This window comes from Terrapene carolina, unplaced genomic scaffold, assembly GCF_002925995.2.
Source record: "Terrapene carolina triunguis isolate 2854851 unplaced genomic scaffold, T_m_triunguis-2.0 Scaffold194, whole genome shotgun sequence".
Lineage (NCBI taxonomy): Eukaryota > Metazoa > Chordata > Testudines > Emydidae > Terrapene > Terrapene triunguis.
In genome coordinates, this window is record NW_020664545.1 from 4,989,162 (window position 1) to 5,015,295 (window position 26,134).

Sequence of the window (26,134 nt, forward strand, 5' to 3'; positions counted from 1 at the left end):
CCCCTGCTGGGAGAGCCGGGGACTGGGTTACCCAGGAGCTCCCTCCTCTGCCAGTGCTCCCACCCCATGCCCTACAGCGCCCCCTGCTGGGAGAGGCTGCCACTGTCCAGAGTTCTTCCCGTTCCCCATAGCTCCTCCTGAAGGGAAAGGATGGGGCAGGTGTGGCTATAAACGCCTCAATGACTCTTGTTGGTCCAGAAGCCCCTTACGTAGCAGGGGGCCTTGCATTTAAGTCGACTCTCCACTGCTTTTTGTTCCCCAGCCTTGACCAGAGAGCCGGCGGTGTTAGCATGGTGGGGGCAGCCCTGACTCCATCTGCACCATGGGGTTTGGGACCCAGCTGGGGCTGCTGCTGTGGAAGAACTTCACCTATCAGCGCAGGCAGAAGGTGAGTCGGCTCGGCAGGAATTTGCAGCCAGGGACCAGAGCCCTAAATCCCACTGGGCACAAGCTGCAGCGGAAAGGGGGAAGCTCTTCTGCTCAAGAGCAGCCCCTGGTGGAGATGGGTGGGAATGAGCCACTGTTCACGGGGCCCGAGTGAGCTTAGATGGGAAACAGCTGGGTTCCTCCCCTTCATTTCCAAGGGATCCCTCTTCTCCTCCTGCCATCAGCCTCCCTCCTCTTATTGCCCTTCTGCATGCACCCCCACCCCATCTCCTAAATTTCCCTGGATCCAGAGGAGGAGAGGGAAGCTGCCTTCTATCACAGAAACTCCTGGACTTACCCATATGAGCAGGGTGGCTGAGCCCCAGGGCTGCAGACCAGGAGTTTGGCATGGGGCGCTGGTGCCTGGGTGGGTCTGATGGTGGGGATGAGAGATCGGGGGGTGGGGGGGAAGGGCTCCCATCCAGACTGTGAAGAAGTTAACAGCAAAGGTCTCCTAAAGAGCCGTCCATCTGGGCGAGATCCCTGAGAGGAGAGATTGGAACTCGCCTCCTCTTGTGCTCAGGACGATCCCCAGGTTTGTCACTCCACATCCGTGTGGCTCACAGCAGAGTGGGCTGACCAGGCTGGTCCCCTCTGCTCCCATTGCTGCCCCTGTGGGTTCCATGTGAATCATCTGACCACTCCGGGCCCGCCTCTGTCTCTCTCCAGATCCAACTCGCCATTGAGCTCCTGTGGCCCCTCTTCCTCTTCTTCATCTTGATCTCGGTGCGACAGTCACATCCCCCTTTCGAGCAGCATGAATGTAAGTGCCGCCCCCTGAGGTGGAGACCCAGCTAAACCAGCTGGCCCAACGGGGTTTGAACCGAGTGAGCCCAAACCGGTTTCAAACCAGTTCTCGTAATGCCCTTCCCCGGTCCTCGGCTGCCTGTGGGCCCAGCACCAGGGTTAGGGGAGGGGCTTCTCTGTGCACCAGGGGATGAAATTCACTCTGTGCCAGGGACTGGGTGGTCTGCCCTGCAGTGGGCATCTCACAGAGTTTAGCACGATGGGCAGGGCCTGCTCTGAAGAGGACCTAGACTGAGAGGGGGCTTCTGTGGCTGGGTCGAGGGGGTGGGTTTGCAGAGCAGCAAGGAGATGTATGCATCTGCGGTCTTAGCAGTGTCCAGCGCTGTTGGCTTTTTGCTTTCATGGGTGCCCCAGAGGGATGGGGAGTGGAGACACCAGGGTCTCTGCCCAGCAACCCTTACGTAGAACCACGGCTGACGTTCAGGTTGCATCTGACCTTCCTCTGCGGCTTTCTAGCTCCTTCCGGGCTCTCTCCCTCCCTCTGCAGGTCACTTCCCCAACAAGGCCTTGCCCTCGGCTGGGACGCTGTCGTGGATTCAGGGCATCATCTGTAACGTGAACAATCCCTGCTTCCAGTACCCGACGGCCGGCGAGACGCCCGGCGTGGTGGGGAACTTCAACCAGTCCATGTGAGTCGCTGTCTCACCTGCTCCCCTCTCTGGCTTCTGACGTTGCACCAGCGGGAGTACAGATGGCTGCCTTGGTTTGTTGCCAGGCAACCTGTGGCTACGTGCGGCGATGGGAGCTGGCCCCCCGATCGCACCATGATGGTTGGGTTGGGAACTGGGGGCTACCCACGCTTTGCTCAGCTGAGACATCCCCTCTCTCTCCTGCCCCCCCAGCTGGCAACTTGTCGCCAGCCCGAGGGATACCGCCCATTCAAAGTAGACAATGCTAGCTGCCCTTCCCCGAAGGCCTGGAGAGATTGCAGCAACATAGTGCTCCGCCTTGATCCAAACGCAGGTGTATCCTGTGGAAACTACAACTCCCAGCATGCAATGCTCCTTATTGTTTCAAGCACATGGAAGTGTGGCCCACAATTCCCAGCATGCAATGCTGCTTCTTATTTCAAGGGGGTGGCGGTGCAGCCAGAGGTGAGTATAACTCCCAGCATGCAGTGCTCCTGGAGGAGAGTAGTCTTTTGCCTGGAGGAGGCATGCTGGGGCATGTAGTCTTTTTGGACCACACAGTTGGCTCAACAGGGGAGCTAACTCCCGGCCCCAGTCACAGGCTGCCTCCCCTGTCCCAGGTAGATTCCAGAGGTGTGAAGGGAGTTCTCGGAGGGGAGCAGATGCTAAGGGATGACTTGGTCTCAGCTCCTTGTCTCTCTGTCCCTGCAGCATCTCCCGCCTGTTTGCGGATGCCCGGAAGGTGCTGCTCCATGCCAACAGCAAGCAGACCCTGAGCAGCTTTGGCCAGCTCCTGCCTGCCCTGCGCCGGCTCTGGGGGAGCGGAGCTCCGTGGATGGGTAAGGCCTCCGGCCACACAGCCATGACTGCAAGGAGGGGTTGATCCGATATCCTGCTGTGACACTCTGGCATTTTAACTTTGATCCAGGCCCGATGGGGGACTGTGCTGCAAAACTTGAAGTGAATCAGCGGTTGGGCTCCTGATTTATGACATTCCCCCCCCCCAGAACCCCCAAAGGTCTGAATAGCCCCCCCCTTTTGAGTATACACCAACAGAGCTCCTCTCACAGCACCCTGCAGGATCAGGCCCTGTAGGTACAGGAACTCCTCACTTAAAGTTGTCCCGGTTAACGTTGTTTCATTGTTACGTTGCTGATCAATTAGGGAACATACTCGTTTAAAGTTGTGCAATGCTCCACTATTACGTTGTTTGGCTGCCTGCTTTCTCCACAGCTGGCAGCCTCCCTACGCGCCCCCGCCCAGCGCTTCCCGCCCGCCAGCAGACCCCGCGCGGGCCAAGTCCTCGCTCCTCCCTCCTCCCTCCTGCCTCCTAAACGCCGCAGGCCAGCTGATTGGGAGGGGGGAGCGAGGAAGCAGCAAAGGGGGAGGAGGTCGGGGGGAGAAGAGGATGGGTGGGGGCTTGGGGAAAGGGGTGGAGTGGGCAGGCTGAGGGTTGAGCCCCCGCCCCTGGTGCTTGCAGAGTAGGGGAAGCTGCCACTGCTGCTGCGCAACGTGCTTCTCCTAGCCTACAGCACCTTCAACCTCCTTGCCTGCCTCATCTCCGGTGCCAGTGGGCTGTGCCTGTATTAAATTGCTTGTTTAAAATGTGTATATAATGCCTTTTGTCTGGTTAAAAAGAAAATTTCCCTGGAACCTAACCCCCCCATTTACATTAATTCTTATGAGGAAATTGGATTCGCTTAACATTGTGTCGCTTAAAGTCGCATTTTTCAGGAACAGAACTACACCGTTAAGTGAGGAGTTACTGTACGTCTTCCCTGCAAAGGTGACTCAGGCGATTGGCATGTGGGTGTTAGCAGCTACACTTGATTGCGTCCACACTGGGGCTGCACTTAGTGGCGTATGTTAGGCTAGGACTTCTGGGGGCATATCTCACGGTGCTTGGCGCTGCAGTTAGCTGAACTACTCTGGTTCTTTCCCGGTGAATTTCCCAACCTCATTGCCGCTGCTTTCTCATTCCCATCGCTCCTCTCCTGGCTTGGCCTCACCTCCCCTGCCCCTTCTCTCCATGTGTCTCCCAGCCAGGCCGGTCAAGGACTACCTGAAAGAGGGTGAGACCTTTTCCCACTTCCTCCGGACCAACGCCTCCCTCCCCCCTGCCCTGGCGGAGGAGCTGCTGGGAGCTCGGTTGGACCTGCGCATCGTGAGTAGGGCTGATCCCCGGGGTCCATGATAGGGGCAGGGGGCTAAGAACTCCGCCCTGCTGTTTGTGGGTGTATTACAGGGCCAGATCCTCCATTACCCTTTGTGGGTTTACCGTCCATACGTCGCGGCAGAATGTTAATGATCAGTGAGTTATTGGTTTTCCAGTGATATATCCCATCCACCTTTGGGGTATGTATCGTGACAACGGGGGGCTGACTGGCACTGGGGTGCTCACACCGTAAACAGACAAAGAAGGTGTTGTCCCCATTTTACAGAAGGGGAACAGGGAGGTTAGGTGACAAGCCCAAGGTCACCCAGGGAATCTGTGGCAGTGCTGGAAAACAAACCCAGCTCTCCCAGGCCGGTGTGTTGACCACAAGCCCTGCCTGCCTTCCCCAGCCTCTGCCCAAAGGGCCGTGTGCGCTGGGCTGCTGTTACTTCCGGAGCTCCTGCTGTGCTGGGGGTGCTGGAGGTTGGAGCTAGAGAAAGGTCTGTCGCAGTGGCTTGCAGGCTGCCCAGGTCAGGACAGAACATGGCGCGCTGGAGCCTGTGGTCTCCGCCGGCTGCGTGGCCAGACTGAAGCTGAGGAAGGCTGCAGGGGTGTCTGACTGGGAGGGCTGTCCTCTGCTTCTCTGGCTACCGGGGCGCTCTCGTCTCCCCCTGCAGCTCTCCCTTGCCGCCACCGGCGTGCCGCTGAAGGACATCGTCTGCAACGCCTCCGTGCTGGCGGAGTTCCTGGTGGCAGCGGAGGCGAGCTCCGCGGAGCGCCTGCAGGAGCGGCTCTGTGCTCTGCCAGCGCCCACCCTCCAGGCCATGGAGCGCAGTTTCTTCTCACAAGCGGATTTCTCCCAAGTCTTGGCGGTAGGGAACGGGGAGGGAGGAGGGAGACTTCCGGAGCCATGGGGCTGGGGCTCCTACCAGCGAAGGGACCCCCCCCGTCCGCTCCACGCCTGCCCCTGGGAGCCAATGGGAACTTGAGTGGGAGTGGGGCTAGGCGCTCTGGGTGCGTCTGGAGCTGGGTGCCAGGCGGCTGTGGAAGAAGAAGCTGGCTCTCGGCGCTGAAGTTCGCGCCTTGGGTCAGGGATCGGGGTGTGTGATGGGGGCTCTGTCCCCGTGCCTCCTGGCTGCTTCATCCTCTCCCATTACGGAGCCAGATCTACCCCTGGCTTAGGCTGAGGGTGGGCGGGGGGGTTGTGTCTGAGATGGGGCCACCCAGGCCCCCATAGCCCCCCGCAACCCCAGTGAGCTGCCTCGCTGAGCTGCCAGGAGTCCCTTAGGGGGTCTGACTCTTCTGCCCTCTCCCCCTCCCGCAGGAGCGGCTGAGCTCCAAATCGGACGATGTGGCGAGCGCCATGGAGACCCTGGTCACTTTCCTCCAGGGCGCCGAGACGCTAGCGAAGGAGGTAACGGAGTCCCTGCTGGCCCCAGGTCTGCACCGCTCCCAGCCGCTCCCCTGCCCTACAGCTCCGCTGGGACCCTGGGCCTGAGGTTTGGGGAACGTCTCCCCGGTCAGCATTTCTATAGGCAGACTCCTCCCCTGGCGCCACCGGCAACGCTTGTGACCAATGCCAGGTCTCCCCTCCACGGGCAGGGTTCAAAGCGTAGGAGCCCGGCATCCGCTGATCACTCTGTTAGCTGCGTCCGCTAGGGTGGAAAGAGGGAGACGCTTCCCTAACTTCTTACTACCCCAGGGATGTGCAGCTCCGTGCACCGGCCGGGCTTCCACGTTCCCGCTGCTGGGCCCCCTGTCAGCTTCTTGTACGTGGCTGCGAGGCCAGCCAGACCAGGAGTCTCCCCCGGCGCGCCGATCCCAGGGTTCTCCAAGCCCGGTGGAGCTGCTGGGAAAATCTCTCTGCTCTTTCCCCCCCCCTCGTGTCTGCGAATGAAATGAAACCTGAATATTGTGGTGGTTTTTCCCCCTTTTCTCTCACTTTTTCCCTCCCAATCCTCCTTCCCCCCCCCCACTACTGGAAAAGAGAGGTGGGGAAAGGAAGGCGGAACCCTTAAAAAAAACAAACCCCACCCTTGGCAAATTACTCCCGTTTTGAGAACTGAACAATTGGGGGATTTTTTTGCGGGGGTGGGGGGAGGGGAACGTTTTGACTGAAATGAAAATGTTCTTTGTGGTAGAAAAAAATATGTTACCCCCCCCCTCAAATGTTTAGGTGGTTAAGCAGTGGGTGCAGTCGGGGCTGCGGTGCCTGTGATCTGCCCCAAACCAGAGGGACCCCCCCCTCTAGGGGCAGTTCTGTCTCCCTGTGCCAGTCAGACTGTGGCCTCCCAACAAAGGGGCCTGGTTGTGCCAGTTGTGTTGGTGTGGGCGCCTGGGAACTGCGCTGAGACCCACCAACTCATTTCACATCGTGCCAATGGGGCACATACCTCACTACCACCTCCCATCCCCACTCCACTGTCCCCATCATTCTCCCCCCAACCCCTGTCTCTGGGTGGCTGCTCCCAGGTGCCCCAGCACAGTGTCCCCTGCAGGGGGTGCCAGTACCCCAGCACAGAGCACCCAGGGTCTCAGCTGCGTGCATGGTGGTCCTAGTTGTGAGTACACAGCGAGCAGGGAAGGGTGGGACCTGGACCCAGGCAGCACTGGCATGACCCCTAACCCTCTCCGGTGGCGGCTGAGCAGGGATATCGACGTGGGGCGCCTCTCTTGTCCAGAGCTCTCCTAAAACAGCTAAATTCTCCTGCTGTAAACCCTCAGGAGCCTCTGGGGGAAGAGCCTGGCTGGGATATTGGTGCCGAGGGTGGGGAAAGTGGCCTTGGGGCGGAGTTGGGCTTCAGATCTCTTTGCTTGGGTGCTGGAGCCTGTCCCTGCTTTTACCCTGACCTTGCAAGAGCATTGTAACTAGGGAGACAGCATGGTCTAGTGGCTGGGACTGGGAGACCTGGGTGCTGCCACTGACCTGCCGGTGATCCCAGGCGAGTCATTGCCCTGCTGTGTGCCTCAGTTTCCCCTCCTGCCCTTTGGTTGTTGACTCTCTACGGCAGGGATTGTCTCTCACGAGGCCAAAGATACGGGGGCTGACAGGCGCAGGAGGGATCCCTGTGGGACACGATCCTTTCCCCTCCCTGTTATTGCCGGCTTCCCATGCCCTGCTTTGCCCAGCCCCGCAGGGATGGCCCCGGGTGTGTTCCCTCTCCGGGCTGCGGGCAGGCCAAGGGGCACATCTCTGCCAATGGCGTTAATGTCCATTAGGCGCTAGCGGGAAGGGGGAGGGATGTTACTCCCGGTTCAGGCCGAGCTCCCCAACCCCCTGGTTATCAGCTTACACCAGAGGCTCCTTTGCGGTTCAGGGGAGCCCCCCAGCTGGATGGGCACAGTGGCGTGATTGAAGGCATCACACTGGTCTCCATCCTCTTTCCCCCCACCCCAGGTGGTGGGAAGGACCTGGGAGTGAGAGCGAAGGGCACTGCCGGCGGGTCTGGGCAGGGGTCCTGGTCTCTATGCTGGGAGGGGCTTGGCTGGGACTGGGGAGGGGCCTTTCTTCCCCCCTCCCTCCTGATGGCACATGGGTCTGAGGGGCCCTGGGGGCTGCGTACCTGTCCCGCGGTCTCAGCCCACCGTGCACAGCACCCAGCCCGTGTTGGTTTGGAGGCCTGGTGCCCATGGGTGGCTGGTGTCTCCTGCCCCAGGTTGGCGCCATGACCAGCTTTGCAGAGTTCCGGCGGGAGCTGCAGGCGCTGTCAGGGCAGGACGCCGGCTCCTCCCTGCAGGGCGCCTTCGAGGCCGTGTCCCGCATCGCCTGCGGGCACCCGGAAGGGGGCGGCCTCAAGATCCCCTCCCTCAACTGGTACGAGGACAACGACATCAAGGCCTTTCTGAACCGCAACAGCTCAGAGCAGGGAGCCGTCCCGCTGGACAACGCCACCAGTGAGTGAGTGGGGAGCCGCCTCTCCCCACCGAGGCAGGGGAGCTGGGGGATGCAGCAGCAGGATCCCACGCGGGTGGAACTGACCCAGCTTGGGGCGACAACGGGATTTGAACCCGGGCCGCGCTGAGCCGCGAGCGCGAGGCTCTAGTGCCTGAGCTAAAGGAACAAGTGCCTAAAGCAACCCAGCCTCTCACCCCTGCTGTGCGGGCAGCTGCTGGCGGGCGGCAGAGACCCTGCTCCTAGGGCAGGTTAGGCTGGGCTCGGGCAGCCCCGGGTGGGAGGTTTCCTGGCAGGGCTGCAGTTCGGGGGTGGGGAGGAGAGCTGGGCTTGACTGAGGGGTGTATCCTCTGCCCCAGGGGAAGCTGCAGCCCAGGGAGGTTAGCGGGGACCGGGCCTTAGCCAACCCCAGTGGCGGGTGGGGGGGACAGCAGGGAGCCAGGGCTGGGTCTGGAGGGGAGAGGGAGATTCCATGCCCAGCCAGCAGGTTTATTGGGGGTGGGAGGGGGCAGCTCTCTAGAGGGGATCCCCCTTTCCCCAGCCTGTGGGTTTACTGGGGGGTGGGAGGAGCAGATCTATGGAGGAGCTCCCCCCTCCTCCCAGTATACAAGTTTATTGTGGGAGTGGGGGCCAGCGTGACCACTTCTCTCGATCCTTCCCCCCACTCCCACCTTCCACGCAGGCCCCTACTGCAAGGAGCTGATCCAGAGCCTGGAGTCGAACCCGCTGTCCCGGATCCTGTGGCGGGGGATCAAACCTCTCTTCATCGGAAAAATCCTCTACGCCCCGTCCAGCCCCAGCACACGACGGATCATGGCCGAGGTGAAGGAGTTGGGAGGTAGGGAGGGGGCGGGGGACGAACGCCAACCATGCAGAGTCAGCCTGGAGCACCCAGGGGCCCCCCTCAGTGCCTGGGGATCTCCCCCCTGCCCCCCCAGCCTGTGGGCTCTGCTGGAGTCCCATGGGCCTCCCATCCACTCTACTGGAGGGGCGGTGGGCAGGGAGGGAGTGGGGCATAACCCCCAGCCGGGCCAGCAGCCTGTCTCACTGACCCCCTCGCTCCTCTCGGCCCAGGTGAACCGGACGTTTCAGGAGCTGGCCGTGCTGCGGGAGGTGCGGGGCACCTGGCAGGAGCTGGGGCCTCGGGTCTACGCCTTCCTCAACAGCAGCCTGGAGATGCGGGTCCTTCAGGTCTGTCCCTCCTCGGTCTGTGTATCCAGGGGCCGGGCAATGGGGGAGCCAGAGGAGTGGGTATAGGGGGAGGGTGTGATGGGACGGGGGGTAATGGGTGTGGGGGCCCAGAGGGAGGGGTGTGGGTGGATGGGTATGGGGGGCAAAGGGAATGGAGTGGGGGACTAGGGGAGGGGGTGCAGTGAAGGGAATGGGGTGGTGGGGCTGGGGAAGGGGGTGCAGTGAAGGGACTGGGGTGGGGGAAAGGGGGTCAGCCCCACTCTGGCCCTGTAGCGGGGCCGTGTACTGGCTGGGGGACGGTGCCACACCCCAAGGCAGCCCCGTCCCCTGTTCCTTTGCCCTGACAGAGCCTGCTGCGGGCACCTGCCACCTCCCGCCTGGTGGAGCAGCGCCTGAACCGCACCTCGTGGGACCCGTCGGCCGTGGGCGAGTTCCTGGCGGGGGTGCCAGGGGGTGAGGCCTACACCTGGCGCCAGGTCTACGCGGAGGTGGACCAGGTTGTGGGCACCCTGTCGCAGTTCATCGAGGTGCGGCGCGTGCGAGTTACACCCCCCGTCCCCCTGGCTACCCGCCTCTGGACCCCCCCATGCTAAGGGCCTTGCTCTCCCGCTCCTGCCCGCAGTGCGTCTCCCTGGACAAGGTGGAGGCGGTGGCCTCCGAAGAGCAGCTAGTGTCGCGGGCCCTGCAGCTGCTGGAGGGGCGCCAGTTCTGGGCCGGCGTGGTCTTCCTGCCCCCTGACAATGCCACCCCCGGGGAGCTGCCCCCACACGTCCGCTACAAGATCCGTATGGACATTGACGACGTCACCCGCAGCAACAAGATCAAGGACAGGTGCGGGCGCCTGGGGGAGGGCCCTATAGAAATGCTGCCCCCCCTTCCCCCAAGATCTCCTCTCTGCGGGGGTCCATGTCTGGGGTGGGGGGTGCTTTGCCCCGCCCTCACTCACGTTCTCTCCGCTCGCTCAGGTTCTGGGACCCGGGCCCGGCCGCCGACCCCTTCAGCGACCTGCGCTACGTCTGGGGGGGCTTCGTCTACGTGCAGGACCTGGTGGAGCGGGCCGTCACGCGGGTCCTGAGCGGCACGGCCAGCCGCACTGGCATCTACCTGCAGCAGATGCCCTACCCCTGCTACGTGGATGACGTGTGAGTGGCCACGTGCTCCCCGGACGGGATCCAGTCTGTCCACCCCGTAGGCTTGAGCAGGAGCAACATAAAATCGGGTGCCCCTTCTAGTCACGAACTCTGCAGGGCCCCCGCTGGATAGGGCAGGAATGGGTCTGTTTTCCTATGTATCTACCCCCCCATGACCTTCCCCTATTTCCTGCAGCGCCCCTAGTGACTGGGGTAGGAATTAGTCTATATAGTATCCCTGTGTATTCCCCCACTGCTCCTCCAGCCTATATCCTGCAGTGCCCCCTGCTGACTGGGCTGGGAACAGTCTATATCCCTGTGTATTCCCCCACCGCTCCTCCAGCCTATATCCTGCAGTGCCCCCTGCTGATTGGGATAGGAACGGTCTATATCCCTGTGTATTCCCCCCCTGTTCCTCCATCCCATTCCCTGCAGCGCCCCCTGCTGGCCAAGGCTGATCTCTGCTCCGTTTCCAAGAGGGGAGATGATTCGTTCCCCACCCTCTGCAGTCCCTTGCTGAGGTGTCCCTGCCCTTTGCCATGGCTCTCTGGGACGCAGCGGCGTCCTGTGTGGTGTCTGGCTCATGGAGCGTGGTGGGGCATTGTCTCCCGTGTTCGTGGGCGCCTGGGAACTGCGTGGAGCCACCCCCCCAACTCATTTCACAAAGTGCCAGTGGGGCGCGGCGTTCAAGGGTTAACCCGTCTGCTTCCCCCTCCACACGCCCTCCCCCAGTTTCCTGCGGGTCTTGAACCGCTCACTGCCGCTGTTCATGACGCTGGCCTGGATCTACTCGGTGGCCATGATCATCAAAGGGGTGGTGCATGAGAAGGAAGCCCGGCTGAAGGAGACCATGAAGATTATGGGGCTCAGCAGTGGCATTCTCTGGCTCAGCTGGTTCATCAGCAGTTTCATCCCCTTCCTCATCAGCTCCTCCTTCCTCGTCCTCATCCTCAAGGTACGTCTGCAGAGCGCCGGTGGGAGGGGGGCCATGCTGGGGGGGGGGGGGCCCAGGGCTGGGGTAGCAGGATGGGTCTGCAGGTTGCGTTTGAGGAGCATCGTCGGATCCGGGCATGGGGGAGCCCAGGGCTACGGTAGCAGTGAAGGGCCTGTGGGTTGGGATTGAGGAGCATTGTCGGATCCGGGCGTGGGGGAGCCCAGAGCTGGGGTAGCAGGATGGGGCTGTAGTGGCCGCAGCAGAGCTGAGTGTAGTGGGGGGAGCCTGGCACTGCAGTAGCGGGGCAGAGAGGGCTGGGACTGACGGGCAACGAGAGATCGCGGCGCCTCTGCCAGCCACAGCTCTAATCCGTTCCCGCCCCCCCCATGCAGCTGGGAGACATCCTGCCCTACAGTGACCCCGCTGTGGTCTTCCTCTTCTTGGCCGCCTTTGCTGTGGCCACCATCGCCCAGTGCTTCCTCATCAGCACCTTCTTCTCCCGCGCCAACCTGGCCTCGGCCTGCGGCGGCATCATCTACTTCTCCTTCTACCTGCCCTATGTGCTGTGCGTGGCCTGGCGCGACCACATCACCTTCCCGCTGCGCCTCTGTGTGGTAAGGTCGCCCCCGCTCCAGCCTGCCTGGAGGTCACACAGGGCGTGTTTTCCGGTCCCGCTCCAGGGTGTCCTTTTCAGCCTGGCTCTAATGGGGTCTCCTTATGTGGGTGCCGATCGAAGGGGGCACAGGGGTCCCAGTGCCGTGCTCAGAATTGTCCCATCCCCACAGCTGCTTACACCACCCACCCCCGGAGGAAGGCTGGACTTGGAATCTCTACCCCTTAGCATTTCACAGGCTGGCCGCTGAATCGGCAGCCCCCTGGCCATGGGGAGGTTGGTGGCTGGTGGCCGGGGCTAGTTCCCAGGGAGCTGTGCTGGGTCTGGGGGTTTTCTGGCTCTTGCTTCACCTGCCTCTCCCCCGCCAGAGCCTCCTGTCCCCAGTGGCGTTTGGGTTTGGCTGTGAGTACTTCTCCCTGTATGAGGAGCAGGGTGTGGGGATCCAGTGGTACAACCTGAACGCCAGCCCCGTGCAGGACGACCCTTACAACTTCGCCACCTCCCTGGCGCTGCTGCTCCTGGACGCGTGTCTGTACGGCCTGGCCACGTGGTACATCGAGGCTGTCTTCCCAGGTCAGCGGGTGGGGCTGGGAATGGATCTGGGACTCGGATGCTCCCCCAAGCTCTGCCCACAACATAAGCTCTGCCCATTTATGAGCTGCCACTCTCAGTGAATTGTGCAGATCTTCATAATAAGTCCACACTTCTCCAGTCTCACACAGGTAGATCATCAGTGAAATTGCTTAGCCTTAATGCACCATCATTAGGTTTCAGAGTAAACATTCCAATTGAAATGAATAAGAGCAGCGTGTATTTTTCAGAGCTCTTTGCTGCCTGCAGACTCAGGCGGACGGCTCTGGGTCAGCTGAACCCAGATTCTTTCGTACTTGTCAGGACTAGAGACCCAAGGTTGTTTTCCTTAACTGATAGCTGAGATCCTGGAGCACAGTTTGTCTAGACCCCATGCAGCCCAGTTCCACCCGCCCTCCAAAGTAGAAGTAAAACACTGAGTGTCTCCCTCTCCGAGAGGTGAGGGTTAAGCCCATCTGCGCTGGGGATCCCGGCCTGTTGCGGCATCCTGCTGGTGCAGACAGGCGGAGGCGCGGTTTGCACCCATGCTGTGGAACCCGGGGTGAGCTGAGCCGATGCCAGCTGCTGTGTGGAGGCTGATGCTGCCCATCTTAGGCGTTTGCGTGGCCCGTGGCCAGAATCGGGGCAAACTCCAGTGTGGAAAAGGCCCTAGGCCCACGGTCCCTGGGGGAATGAGAGAAGAAAGACCCTAGGCCCATGGGGTGAGAAAAGAAAGACCTGGGATTAAAGTCAGAGCCCCCTTCCCCACAGCTGGGCTGCACCAGACCCCCGATCAGGTGGAGTTGTTTTCCATGCCCCCCCCTGCGCTCTCCGATCGGTTTCCTCCTCTGTTTGCATTCAGGCCAGTACGGGATTCCCAAGCCCTGGAATTTTCCCTTCCTGAAGAGCTACTGGTTCGGAGAGTCGTCCTCTGATGGCTGCCACCCCTTCCCCACCAACTCCTTGAGCTCCGCGGAAGGTAAAGGGTTCCCCGACCCTGTGCCCCGGTCAGCCGCAGAGGCAGTGTGGTCTAGTTGGAGTCAGGAGTGCCGTGCTCTGTCCCCGGCTCTGAGAAGAGAGTGGGGCCAGCGGTCAGAGTAGTGGGCCGAACATCAGGGCTCTTCCTAGGTTCGATTCCCTGTTCTGCAGGCTGGTTAGAGTGGGGGAGCTGGAGTCAGGACTCCTGGGTTCTGCTGCTGGACTCCAGCCATGTGCCAGACAGGCCCAGCAGAGGGCGGGCCACCGGCTGATGGGGTGGGAGACGGGAGAAGAAGTGAGGCAGCGGGTAGGTTGCAGCCCAGAGTCACTGACTGGCCCCACCCCATCCCTAACCCTAGGCTGAGTCTGCTGGTACCACACCCTAGCCCTGGGCCACCAACCAGCCCTGTCCTCAGCCCAGGTCCCTGCCCCATCTGTAACCCTATGCTGAGTCTGCTAACTGGCCCCAAACCCTGGCCTGGGGGCGGGCGGGAGCCGCAGGGTCTACCAAGGTGCCCCGACTCTGTGTGGTGACAGGATCCCTGCCGCCTCAGTCTCGGTCCTCATGATTTTGGGGCTCACTGATTGCCGCAGGGTAATAACCTCCAGGCAAGGGGCTGCGGGGGAGCTGGCTGGATTGCTGCCAGCTCAGGGGACCCCCGGCCCCGCCCCGCGTTCTTGCTGCCTCTGCTAGGTGTCCGGCGCTGTGCCCGCCAGCTGACCCTGCCTCCTGGCTTTTCAGTGCTGGTGGAGCAGCCGCCCGCGCACCTGCGCCCAGGGGTCTCCATCCGCAACCTGGTGAAGATTTACCGCAATAGCAGCAAAGTGGCCGTCAACGGGCTGAGCCTCAGCTTTTACGAGGGCCAGATCACCTCCTTCCTGGGCCACAACGGGGCCGGCAAGACCACCACGATGTGAGCCCGAGGGGCGCGCTGGGAGGGCGGGTTGGGGAATTCCAGGGGGTTCTGTGGGCACCGCACGGGCATGGTGGGGCGTTTCTCGTGGTGTTTGAGCCAGCTCGGCAGCTGTGGTGCTGGCGTGGGGGATGCTGGGTGCCTCAGTTTCCCCCCATCGGTCCAATGGAGAGAATGGATGATTTTGAGCTGGCTTCATGCAGCGCTTTGACCACTGTGGCGGGAGAGGGCTGGATGGTCTCACTTGTATGAAGTGCTGGGGTCCGTGCAGCCCAGATCTAGTCGTGCGGAGTGCCCCCTGGCACTGCTCGGTGACGGAAGGTCACGATAGAGGGGATTGGGCCCGGTTAGGCCTGGGTGAGCCAGGCACTGAGCTGCTGTGGAAGGAGAGATCTAGAGTTGGACCAGTTGGAGCAGACGTCCCTCCAGAACCGTTTGCTCCACCACCGGAAAGTCTCTCAGGGTTCCTGGTTTATTAATCAATAATGTTAATTCTTGAATCAAAGGGGGAGCCGGGCGCACGTCTCAGACAGTCGGGGTGGCCTGTATGCCCACGCCGGCACCCGATTCGTCTCCAGTGCTGGTGGGAGTAACCTGACTGCAGTCAATGTCCTGACACCTGCCAGGAGAGGAGATTCTGGGCCAGGGCCTTAGCAGACAGTTCAGCTGGGTCTGTGAGCTGAGGACCTGGCCCAGGGTACGCTGGGTGGCTAGTGAATTTCAGCCATGGCTAGCAAAGCAAAGAAATAGCCTCCCTCCCCCCTGGTGGGGTCACTGGCTCTCCTCGCTGAGTAGTAGGGTGCGCAGCTGCTGGATGAGCCGGTGTCTGCATGGTGTTGGGAGCTGGGGCCATGTGGTCTGAATGCCCAGCAGGGTGGTGCCCGTGCCCAGCAGCCCTGCCGGCCCCTGCAACACCCCCCTGCCCTGAGCTCCCTTAGGCAATGGAGGTGGGCGCTGGAAACACTCCTCTGACTCTACTTGCTTTGGTTTTAACCCCATGTGTCCTGCTCCCCCACCCCCAGGTCCATCCTGAGCGGTCTGCTGCCCCCCAGTTCCGGGACGGCCTACGTCCTGGGCCGGGACATCCGCTCCGAGATGGACAGCATCCGGAAAACCATGGGGATGTGTCCCCAGCACAACGTCCTCTTTGACATGTAGGTGAGGGGGGGGAGAGCCAAGCGTGTGGGTGGGGGGTGGTCCCCAAGAGGGGGAGGGCGGATGGAGCTGGGGGAGAATTCCCTTGGGCCCTGATGGTTGGAGCACCCAGCCTCTGTGCTGCCTCCAGCCTGGAGGGCCTGTGGCCGGACCTTGCTCCCCGCCAGAGCAGAGCGCAATTGGACCCAGTGGCGCTGGAGAAGCCACCAGCCCCACTGCAGCAGCCTCAGCTCGGGGATGAACTGCGGGGGCACTTGCCCATTGAGTCCTGTTCCCAGTTCTGGGCGGGGAGAGGGGCCTAGTGGTTAGAGTCCAGGGGGAGTGGGGCTTGAAGTTGGGACTCCTGGGTTCTGTTCCCAGCTCTGAGAGGAGCGTTCTCTAGTGGTTAGAGCAGGGGGCTGGGCGTCTGCAGGGGCAGCGGTGGGATACTTCTTGCCCTGCTGGGAGTCACCCTCTCCCTTCCCCCCTCCCCAGCCTGACGGTGGAAGAGCACATCTGGTTTTATGGGCGCCTGAAGGGGCTGTCAGGGGAGCAGGTGAAGGAGGAGGTGAAGCAGATCATCCAGGACGTGGGGCTGCCCCACAAGCGTCGGGAGCAGACCAAGAACCTGTCGGGTGAGTGCCCTGGGCCCAGCGAGCAGGCAGGATGGAGATACAGGGGGCAGGCTGGGCTCACGCAGGGAGGTTGGGACCTGATCCTGGCATGTTGCAGGCAGAGCCGCCTTTTAAAGGGAAAAGGACGCCCCCGTCGGTTTACAAGTGGGTAACATAAGGGGCCCACTCCCAATCTGCAGGCTTCAGGGCCCGAAAGGATGGGTCTGCTGGCTCCGGACACAGCCCCCTGTTCTCTCCCATGATCCTTTATTGTTTATATCGCGGTAGTTCCTAGGAGTCCCAGTCGTGGCCCGTTGCGCTAGGCGCTGTACAGACATAGAACAGACATGATCTCGGCCTCAGGCCTTGCTTGATTAGCCCGATGGGGCTGGTGTGTTTATAGTGGTGCGATCACCGGGGCGGGGGGGGGCATTCATGGACTCCCTGGCCCTGAATGGACCATTGTGATCCCTCCTGCGTAACACGGGCCGGACAGCATCCCCCAATCCCTAGAGCAGTTCTTTCAGAAAAACATCCCGCCCTGATTTAAAAAGTGCCTGTGATGGAGAATCCACCACGACCTTCGGTAAACTGGTCCAGTGTGCGTGGGGCGTGGGGTGGGGGTGGGGTGCCGTGGGGGGGTGGCATGGAGGAACTTCCCAGGGATCCTGCAGTATTGGTCCCTGCCAGAGCCGCAGCCCCAGGGGCCTGGGATGATTCATTCCCTGGAGCAACCCCCCGCTCGGGGCTGTGTGGCCGAGGGCTGCCACGTAACGTTCGCCCCGTTCCTCACCCGGGGCAGGTGGGATGCAGCGGAAGCTCTCCGTGGCCATCGCCTTTGTGGGAGGCTCCCAGGTGGTCATTCTGGACGAGCCCACCGCGGGGGTCGACCCCTATTCCCGCCGGGGCATCTGGGAGCTGCTGCTGAAGTATCGCAAAGGTCTGAGTGGGGTGGGGGAGATGGGAACAGCAGGGGAGGGAGTTCTCAGAAATGGGCCAGGGCCTCTGGCTGATGGGCCCAGCCGAGCCCCAGTAGGCCATGTGGGGATGAGCCCTCTGCACTGGGCTCCTTATTGGGCTTTCCGGGAAACTGAGGCAGGGATCTGGGCCCCACGTGACAGTGAGGGAGTCGATCAAGGTGCCTATTGGGAGCAGAGGGGGGCGGGGTGGGGCTGGGGGTGTGAGGTCAAGAATTCTGGTGGAGGGGGGAACCCAACAATTCTGGCAGAGCTGGGCCCCAGTGGGTCTGGCCTCAGGGGGGCAGGAGGGGGTGGGTGCATGCAGGGGAATGGAGCGGTTTAGGGGGTTACTCGTCCTGAGGTGACCTGCAGCCATGTAGGGGTGTCTCTGGCTCAGATCCCCCCCCATTATGGTCAGCGAGCTGCTATTGGGGCCAGCTTGGTCCGTCCCCCCCATGCTGGAGTACGGGCGGCTCCAGCGGGTGCCAGTCTGTGCCGTGGCCCTGCTCCAGGCGCCATTCCGGCTCTGCCCTGCAGGAGGAGCCCTTGGGTATAAGGGGCTATCAAGGCCCTGCTGCACCCTGGTTTCCCCCACCCCCTTCCCTGCTGTGTCCCCAGGCTGGCCCCCCGAACCCTCTCTTCTCTGCCCCCCTCCCAGGCCGCACGATCATCCTCTCCACCCACTACATGGATGAGGCAGACCTGCTGGGCGACCGCGTGGCCATCATCTCCCAGGGCCGGCTCTGCTGCTGCGGCTCCCCGCTCTTCCTCAAGACCAAGCTGGGCACCGGCTATTACCTGACCCTGGTGAAGCGGGAGGCCGGCGCCCGGGAGCGGGCAGCCCCAGGGGGCAGCGCCAGCTGCGTCACCATCGCCAGCAGAAAGGTAATGGGGGGAGTGGGCTCCCCTGCCTGGTGCAGCCGGGCTCCTGCCCGAATGGCTGGGTGGGCACAGCCACAAAGCGCCCCATGGGGTGAAAGGTCAGAGGGCAGGGGGAGCCCCTGGAGCTTGGTGGGTGGGGGCATGAGTGTAGAGTGGTGGTGGGGTCACTGGAGTCCTAGGGAATCCAGCTCCAGGGTTCCCTGAAGTTTGGAGGTAGGGGGATGGGCTCACCACGGGGAGCCGGTGTCCTGATCTCCTGACGTGGCACCGGTCATTAGAGGGGGGCCCGAGCCTCAGAGTTTGGGGCCAGCCCAGGGCTGGGACTCTTACCCTCCCCTTCCCCGCAGGACGACAGCGGTTCGGAGCGGAGCTGTGACACCGGCCTGGGCAGCGAGCAGTGCAGCGAGTCCAGCACCGTGGGTGAGCGGCTCTGGTCGGGGGAAGGGGCTGGCACTGGGAGCCAGTCGGGAAAGAGTTAAGACCCCCCCCCACACACACACACACACACAGTGCCCCCAATGCACACACTGGGCCCCCCGCGGAGCGGATCCATTGCACTGGCACACAGCGTCCCCTTGTGGTCACCCTGGGACACGGCGAGTCTGAGCTTCTCCCTGGTTCCCAACCTGGGGCTGAGTTCCCCGGGTGGGGTCTTTGCCTGCACGTAGGGGCGTGTTCAGAGCCTCGCTGCCTCCCCGGCTGCTCCTCCAGTCTCCAAGGCGACATTTCCTCTCCCTGGGAAATCCTTCTCCAGTGACCTGTCCTTCCAGGGCCGGCCTCCCCCTCCCCACACACACACAACCCAACGGCCGGCTTTTGAGAGTCACCTCACGCTACATCTCTCCTGCATCCTACAATCCTTGACTTCCCCACCCTGCTCTCGGACCCAACCGTGCACGGGGCAGGGGGAATCTGAGCTCCTAGGAGCTAGGCTTTGTGAACAGTAAGATAAAGTCCAGCTCAAGCCTTCTCCCTAGGCTGGGATCCACCCTCCGCCCGGCTAAGCCCGCACCCTAGATCCTCCATCCCTAGAGAGCCCTTCCCACTTCCCTTATCTCCCGGTGGAAGCTGAGCCACCCTCCTCACAGCATCAGCAGAACTCACTTAATCCTTGCCAGGCTGGATCAACCCCCTCAAAGGGGCTGGGACATTAGGGGGACACAAGGCCAGCTTAGCACTGACAGTCCCCTTGGGACGTCCATGTTGGATCAGCCACAGTGCAGCTGCTGTGGGTCTTGTGCCCTGTTCCAGGCCTTGGGTCCCCCCCAGCCATCCCTGCCCCCTTTATGTTTCCGCAGACGTGCCGCAGCTGTCGGCCCTGATCCAGAAGCTGGTCCCTGGCTCCCGGCTGGTGGAGGATATTGGCCACGAGGTGCTGTACGTCTTGCCGTACGGCGGCGCCAAGGATGGGGCCTTCGGGGAGCTCTTCCGGGAGCTGGACGGCCGCCTGGGCGAGCTGGGCGTCTCCAGCTACGGGATCTCGGACACCACCTTGGAAGAGGTACTTCAGCCCCCTCCCAGCATCCCATCCCCTGCCACCGACTGTGCACCTATCCACACCCCAGCATCCCCCTCCCATGTCAGATGGGATCCAGACTGTTATCCCACCCCTCGTCTCACCAGACCAGACAAGAGGCCCATTGAGATCAGTCTCTCTCCTCCTGCTGTATCAGCTGCACCGTTAGTCCATCACATCTGACACCTTGTCTCCTCCAGTGGCCTATACCTGATGCTTCCGAGAAAGACAATCTGCCCTCCATGACGCACCTGCTTGAGGGCAGAGAGTGTGGACCGGGGAGAGGGACGTAGAGTGGAGGGTGTGACGGGTTTGGGGTGTCACCTGATGTGCTGGGGTGCCACTGAGTCAGCCTATTCTGCCATCCTGGGTCCCCTTTACCTGGCCTTGCTGGGCTAGGCTCACAAGCATCTTCCAGTCAAGCGCACAGGCAGGGCCACCCCCAGGTGCACAGAGAGCCAGAGATCCGCTCTGGGAAGATTCAGCCTTAGGGGCTCACTCCAACGCTCTGGTGCCCAGTCCCTTTAAGGGGGACAAACCCAAAGGTTTTATGAAATTTGCCCCCTCCCTCAATGTGGAGGGAGATATGCACAACTTCTTGCCCCTCCCAGTTAGAAATTATATAAACCGGGTTATATTATCAACAAGCAATAAGTTTAACAACTACAAAGGGTGAATTTTAAGGGACTATAAGAGATGACAGACAGAACCAAGCAGATTACTGATCAAATAAAGCAAAATACGCAAGCTAAGCTCAGTATCCTTAAGAAACAGGTTACAAAATGTAAATTCTCACCCTACATGTTATTTTAGGCAGGTTGCAAAGTTTCTGTGGTTCAAAGTTCTAGTCATATTCCTTTTCAGACTGGACCCCTGTCTCAGTCTGGACTCCCCCCTGCCTTCCCTTCAGGCGGCTTTAGCAGTCTTTCTTCTTGGGCAGACAGGCCATGCAGAGGAGGAGTTTGCCTTCCTCCCCACCCTTAAATAGGATTTCCATAAGGCGGGAATCCTTTGGTTCCCAAACTTGACCCCCCTCCCCCTTCCCTTCCAGTGGAAAGTTACAAGGAGTCCCAGGTAATGTTTAGTATCAGGTGACAAGACCACCTGACTCTGTAGTATGGCAGCGTCCATGAGTCAGTGGCAATATGTTCTGCCGGAAGGCCAGGCCTTTTCACGGTCCGTTGTCCTCGCTGATGGGTCGTCAGCCCTGTCTGGCTTTTCCATTGTTGTACCTGAAGTGTTAGCAGTGGGCGGCAACTTCCGATACGGAAATGATACAGGTCGGATAATCACATTCAGTAAATTGTAACCTTTCCAATGATATCTTCCAAGCCGCATCTTGCATAAAGTACATCTCAGTTATGTCATATTCATATCATGACCATATTTTTATAAAAAAATATGGAGTGAAATGTCACAGAGGGCTGCAGGAAAAGCCAGCTAGGAAATCAACTGGATCTGGGTGGATTTTCCAGCGAAGACATGGGGAGGAAAGGGGGGTTAGGGAAATGTTGCCGTGGACTCTTTGCTGGCAGCAGAGCCTGTGGGACCCTCAGCCAGTCCCGTGGGCTCTGGGACGCTCCCCGCCCTGTGGCGTTGGTTTGCTGAGGGTCCACTGTCATTTCCCCCACCCCTGTAAAACACCATTCCGTTCCCGTTTACCCTTTGTAGATCTTTCTGAAGGTGGCTGAGGACACAGGAGTGGACGCGGACACCACAGGTAAACGCATTGGCACCCTCTTGGAAAAGCTTTGAGCACCTGGGGGATCTAAGTTAATGGTCAGGCGAGTAGAAAGAATGATCATGTTTTCTAGTGCCTGGACTGCAGAGGGGATAAGAGACCTGCTACTGCTGCTAGCTAAGGGAGTTTTCCTTTCGCTCAGGAGGTAGACTCGTGCCATTTTAGAGCTTAAGGGTGAGAGTTCTAGACCCAGCCCCATAAGCGCCTGTACTGGAAACTCAACTCTGTTCTCTGCAGCCCGTGGCTCCTGGGAGAAGGATCTTCATTCAAACTGCAATGAGGCTCAGCGTTGGGAGATGAACCCAGTTATTTTCCCCAAACCGTTCTCACCCCATCTCTCCTTGGGGTGCTCGGGGGAGGCACGGGTTGCACCTGGGTAGCCCAGGAAGTTGGAGGGTCACCGCACACTCAGTTGGGCAGCTGGCACAGCACAGCCTCCGGGTGCTTGGCAAGGCCATACGAAACAGGCCTCCTGGGACTCCAGGCTGCCCCGGCCTGGCTTGTAGGGACTATAAATCCCAACATGGCCGAGGGGCCAGGCCGCATTGCATGCTGGATCCTGTAGTCCCTGCAGGCCGCTCCTCTGGATGGAAGCCGTGAGCGGCTGCAGTCTGCTCCGCTCGCTATGACGAGGTGTCACCAGGGCCGTCCGGAAGGGGGGACTAAAGGGGTAGTTTGACCTGGGCCCCCCATTTGTGAGGGCCCCCAAACCTGAAATTTGGCCCACGGCCCCTCCATATGCTGGAGAGGCTGTAGGGAAAACCTGAGTGGCGCTGCCAGCCTGTATGCCAGGTGGCAACGCCCGGAGTGGGGAGCTGGACCCTCCCCCATGGGACGGGAGCCATGGCTATGGGGTGAGTGGGGGGGCTCACTCTCCATCCCCCCAGGCCTCCCCTCAGTGGTAAGTTTTTTGGAAGGATGGGGGGAGAGGGGGATGCCTCAGTTTCAGATTTTGCCCCAGGACCCTCAAAACCTCTGCATGGCCCTGGGTGCCACATGCTTTTTCTCGCCTGCCCGTGGTGTGATGCTCTGGCCCTGTGTCTGGCAGGCTCTGGGGGAGCCCCCCAGCGAGGGAGAACGGCAGCGCCGGCCTCCTCCTACACCCTCCGGACGGTGAGCGAGAACGGGGACGTGGAGGCAGCAGACACCGAGCCGCGTAAGGGGGCACAGCCAGGCTGCTGGAGGGGGACGGGGGGCACTGAGCTCCGCAGGGACCGCGAATGGTAGGAAACGGCTGGTTCTCTGCCGTCGCTGGCACTGGTGCCTTCTGGGTGCCTCTGAAGCACCCGCCTCGCAGTGCCCTGTGCTAACGGGAGCCAGGGGCTTATGGGTAACTTCCAGGGCATTGTGGGATGGAATTGGGCAAGGGGGGGAGGAGTGTGAAATTGTTGTGGGTCGAACCGGACAAGAGCGAAAGGCCCCGTCCCAGGAGCCGGTGCAGCCAGTGTCTGTCAGCAGGGCCGGCTCCAGGCACCAGCTTACCAAGCAGGTGCTTGGGGCGGCCACTCCGGAGAGGGGCGGCACGTCCAGCTGTTCGGCGGCAATTCGGCGGACGGTCCCTCAGTCCTGCTCGGAGCGAAGGACCTTCCGCCGAATTGCCGCCGCAGATCGCGATCGCGGCTTTTTTTTTTTGGTTCTGTTTTTTGTTTGGCTGCTTGGGGCGGCCAAAACCCTGGAGCCGGCCCTGTCTGTCAGATGCTGGCGCGGGTGCCTGCAGTTGTCTGAGTGGGCATTGCAAGCCCCAGGTGATGGTTCACAGCACGGGCAGAGCCCGCTTCGCTCCTCGGCCCTGGGGAATCCAGCTCCACTCTAGTCCCTTCCCCTGCCCCGGCTCTGGTGCCGTGGGGAAGTTCCCTGCACAGCTCCGTGAGATCTGTCCTCTTTCTCTTTCTTTGCATTCAGTCAAAGGATCCAGGAAAGGTAGGAGGCCGAGCAGCGGGAGGAAGGGGATCCAGAGCTGTCCTTCTCCCCATGCGGGGGGCGGAAGCCTGGACGGGGTTCGGCCCTAGGTCCCGAGGCATCTTTTTTGAGCCAGATGAGGGACACGTTCCCCTATGTAGAGAGCCCGGCACCCCACCACTGAGAGCAAGGCATGCCCTCCTTTCTCCCCTTTCCCCATGCATTGCCCTCTGCCTTTCCCTGCACGTGACCCCGCTCCTAGTGCCCTGCCCACAATTCACCCGGCTGCTCTCCATGCCCCCAGACACGGGTCCCTGGAGACACAAAGTGGCCTGGAGCCCCAGGCTGCCAATGGAGCAGGACGGTGGCATGGTGGGGGGCTGCCCTGCGGGCACTGGAGCCGCAGGCAGGGCTGACGGGGTCTCTCTGGCTCTCCCTCTTGCAGCTGAGGAGCCAAAGGAGACCGATTTCCTGCACAGCCTGGATGGCAGGGGCTCCCAGCAGGTGCTGGGTTGGGCCCTGACCCGCCAGCAGCTCCGGGCCCTTTTCACCAAGAGACTCCTCTACGCCCGGCGCAGCACCAGGGGCTTCTTCGCACAAGTACCGCGGGCTTCTCCTCCTTAGCCTGGACGCTGCGGGGGAAGGGGGGGGGCTCTGACGGGAGCGTGGGAGGGGAGGCCTCTGAGAGCACAGGGTGCCGAGCAGTGGAGCATCAGGGGAGGGGTGTGTGGGGGTGTGAATGGAACATGGGGGGCAATATTCCTGTGCGAATGTTCTCCTCCTACCAGTGGGTCAGGCCTTCATCCTGGAGCTGTGACCCAGCCCCCGGAGAGTCCGGATTCTCTGGCTGTGGGATCCTTGACTTGACTGAGGGTGTCCTAGCACCCTGGCTGCAGGATTCCCCAGCCCCAGCTCTGCCCCGGCCCGAGGGGCCCTGACTGTGGGATCCTCCCTGCCTAGCTCTGACTCTGGGGCTCTGCCCTGGCTCGAGGGGCCCAGCCTGGATCCCCCCTGCCCAGCTCTGACCCTGGGGCTCGGCCCCGGCCAGAGGGGCCCTGTCTGCGGGATCCCCCCAGCCCAGCTCTGACTCCAGCCCCTGTTCACAGATCGTCCTGCCGGCTGTCTTTGTGTGCATCGCCCTCCTTTTCAGCCTGATCGTGCCGCCCTTTGGGAAGTACCCCCCGCTGCACCTGGAGCCCTGGATGTACGGGCAGCAGTTCACCTTTTTCAGGTGCGTCGCATCCCGGCTGGAGTGGGGTGGGGGGGGGCGGGGCAGGGGCTGTCGCCCGGGCTGTGCCGGGGCAACGCCGGCTGGGAGGATTCATGGCAGTGGCCCCTCCGCTCCGTCTGTTTCAGTGATGACTCCCCGGGGGACCCCGACTCTGCGCAGCTCCTGGGAGCCCTGCTGGCCGAGCCGGGCTTCGGTACCAAGTGCATGAGGGATGCCCCAGAGGGGTGAGTACCCCCAGCCTGTGCCCCTCCCTCAGGCAGAGGGCTGGGCGGGGGGGGCAGTTACTGCGGCTGGGAAGGGACCCTGTGGGGAGGTCGCACCTGCTTCCTTGCCAAGAGCCTCGGAGCGGAGCCCAAGGTGGCTGCAGTTCCCTGTGCTCGCCATAAGGAGGCATCCTCGCACCAGCCTGGCTGGTTCTGTTGGGCCAGACACTTCCCCTCTGCAGCTGCTGCTGTCTGGGCCGTGTTTGTCCCGGGTTCTAGGCTGGCGTCCGAGGGGTTAACACACTGGGCCTGCCCAGGCACTGGGGCAGGCTCGGAGCTCGCTCCTGCTCGCCTGTGCGGAGAGCAGCAAGCTGGGCGCTAACCAGCAGCCTTCTCCCTTCCCGGGGTGTTCAGGAGAGCGCCTTGCCCACCGGCGTCCCACGAACGAGGCTTCTGGACCCCCGAAGTGCCCCGGTCCCTGGCCGAGCTCTTCCAGAACATGAACTGGACGCCAGCCAACCCCTCCCCGGCCTGTGAGTGCAGCTCCCGGGGGGCACGGAAGATGCTGCCCGACTGCCCTGAAGCAGCGGGGGGACTTCCTCCTCCACAGGTAGCCGGCCACTCCCTCCTCCCCTGGGGTTGTCAGGGTGGGGGGCCCATCCCAGAGGGTAGAAAACCGCCTGCGCAGAGCGGCCAGGAGCTGCATCAGGCTGGGCCGGGGGTGCCTCTGCCTTCGCCCGGGTCTCACCCCCTTCTAATCCCCCGAGAATCACGGCCAGTAGAAGCTGGGTGGGTAGAGGGGGGTGGCTCCTGGTGGACTCAATCGGGGTTACTACCAGCCCTTGGCTCAGCACAGCCCTGAGGGCCCTACTAAGCCCTGCCTGGGACGATGATGATTCCAGTCCCGTCTCCTGTCTGTCTGTCCCCGTCTGTCCTCCCGCCAGGTGCAAAGGGGCACCGGCGACATCCTCCAAAACCTCACGGGCAGGAACATCTCCGATTACCTGGTGAAAACCTACCCCAAGATCATCCGCCAGGGGTGAGCACCTGGGGGATCCTGGGGTCTGGTCCAGTCTGGGGAGGGCTCCCGTCTCTGCCTCCGACCTGGGGGGGTGTTGGGAGAAGTTGTAACGACCCCCCCACACACACAGCCCCGATGCGCCTCCTGGTGCAGAACTACAGTTCTCCCTTCCTGCCCTCTCCAAGGCTGCTGGGACTGACCTGGTGGCACAGAGCCCTGTCAGTGCAGTGGCCAAGGGCTGACTGGGCCACCGGAGCCTGAACTGCCCCTTCCCAAGGCTGGGGTGCGCTGTCAGGGCCGGGCAGGGGCATCGCTTGCCCTGGCACTCCTCCAGCTGTCCCTGATCTGGGGGTGAATCGAGACCTCGCTCTCTAGGGCTCTCCATCGGGCATTTGGCGGCTGTAACGCAGGGAGAGACCCACCCAGCGGTGCTAAAGGCTCCCCGGGCGTTTCCCTTTTGTTCCTGCAGGTTGAGAACCAAGAAATGGGTCAACGAGCAGAGGTGAGAGGAGTGCGGCTGGGGTGTGAATTATTTTAGTAAGACTGTTAAGGGCATGGAACTGGGAGCCAGGACTCCTGGGTTCTATTCCCAGCTCTGGGAGGGGGCTGTGGGTGAGTGGTTAGAGCAGGATGGGGGTGGGGACTGGGAGCCAGGACTCCTGGGTTCTGTTCCCAGCTCTGGGAGGGGGCTGTGG

The 26,134-nt window shown here is 61.7% G+C and overlaps 1 protein-coding gene across 1 annotated transcript in view; it reads left to right on the plus strand.

Moving 5' to 3' along the window:
* Window positions 1-322: 322 nt before the first annotated feature.
* Window positions 323-26,134, plus strand: part of ABCA7 (ATP binding cassette subfamily A member 7) — a 38,029-nt gene continuing 12,217 nt past the window's right edge. The window contains exons 1-32 of the mRNA XM_026655056.1: window positions 323-388; window positions 1,096-1,189; window positions 1,721-1,862; window positions 2,574-2,701; window positions 3,905-4,026; window positions 4,695-4,889; window positions 5,342-5,431; window positions 7,674-7,911; window positions 8,592-8,731; window positions 8,984-9,100; window positions 9,448-9,627; window positions 9,723-9,931; window positions 10,066-10,242; window positions 10,963-11,185; window positions 11,557-11,778; window positions 12,146-12,350; window positions 13,210-13,326; window positions 14,068-14,239; window positions 15,262-15,393; window positions 15,869-16,008; window positions 16,790-16,927; window positions 17,605-17,831; window positions 18,176-18,248; window positions 19,127-19,329; window positions 21,016-21,064; window positions 22,134-22,241; window positions 23,430-23,584; window positions 24,091-24,215; window positions 24,341-24,439; window positions 24,833-25,028; window positions 25,363-25,457; window positions 25,909-25,941. Of these exons, the coding sequence (XP_026510841.1) occupies window positions 323-388; window positions 1,096-1,189; window positions 1,721-1,862; window positions 2,574-2,701; window positions 3,905-4,026; window positions 4,695-4,889; window positions 5,342-5,431; window positions 7,674-7,911; window positions 8,592-8,731; window positions 8,984-9,100; window positions 9,448-9,627; window positions 9,723-9,931; window positions 10,066-10,242; window positions 10,963-11,185; window positions 11,557-11,778; window positions 12,146-12,350; window positions 13,210-13,326; window positions 14,068-14,239; window positions 15,262-15,393; window positions 15,869-16,008; window positions 16,790-16,927; window positions 17,605-17,831; window positions 18,176-18,248; window positions 19,127-19,329; window positions 21,016-21,064; window positions 22,134-22,241; window positions 23,430-23,584; window positions 24,091-24,215; window positions 24,341-24,439; window positions 24,833-25,028; window positions 25,363-25,457; window positions 25,909-25,941 (4,610 nt within the window). The remainder of the gene's footprint in view (window positions 389-1,095; window positions 1,190-1,720; window positions 1,863-2,573; window positions 2,702-3,904; window positions 4,027-4,694; window positions 4,890-5,341; window positions 5,432-7,673; window positions 7,912-8,591; window positions 8,732-8,983; window positions 9,101-9,447; window positions 9,628-9,722; window positions 9,932-10,065; window positions 10,243-10,962; window positions 11,186-11,556; window positions 11,779-12,145; window positions 12,351-13,209; window positions 13,327-14,067; window positions 14,240-15,261; window positions 15,394-15,868; window positions 16,009-16,789; window positions 16,928-17,604; window positions 17,832-18,175; window positions 18,249-19,126; window positions 19,330-21,015; window positions 21,065-22,133; window positions 22,242-23,429; window positions 23,585-24,090; window positions 24,216-24,340; window positions 24,440-24,832; window positions 25,029-25,362; window positions 25,458-25,908; window positions 25,942-26,134) is intronic.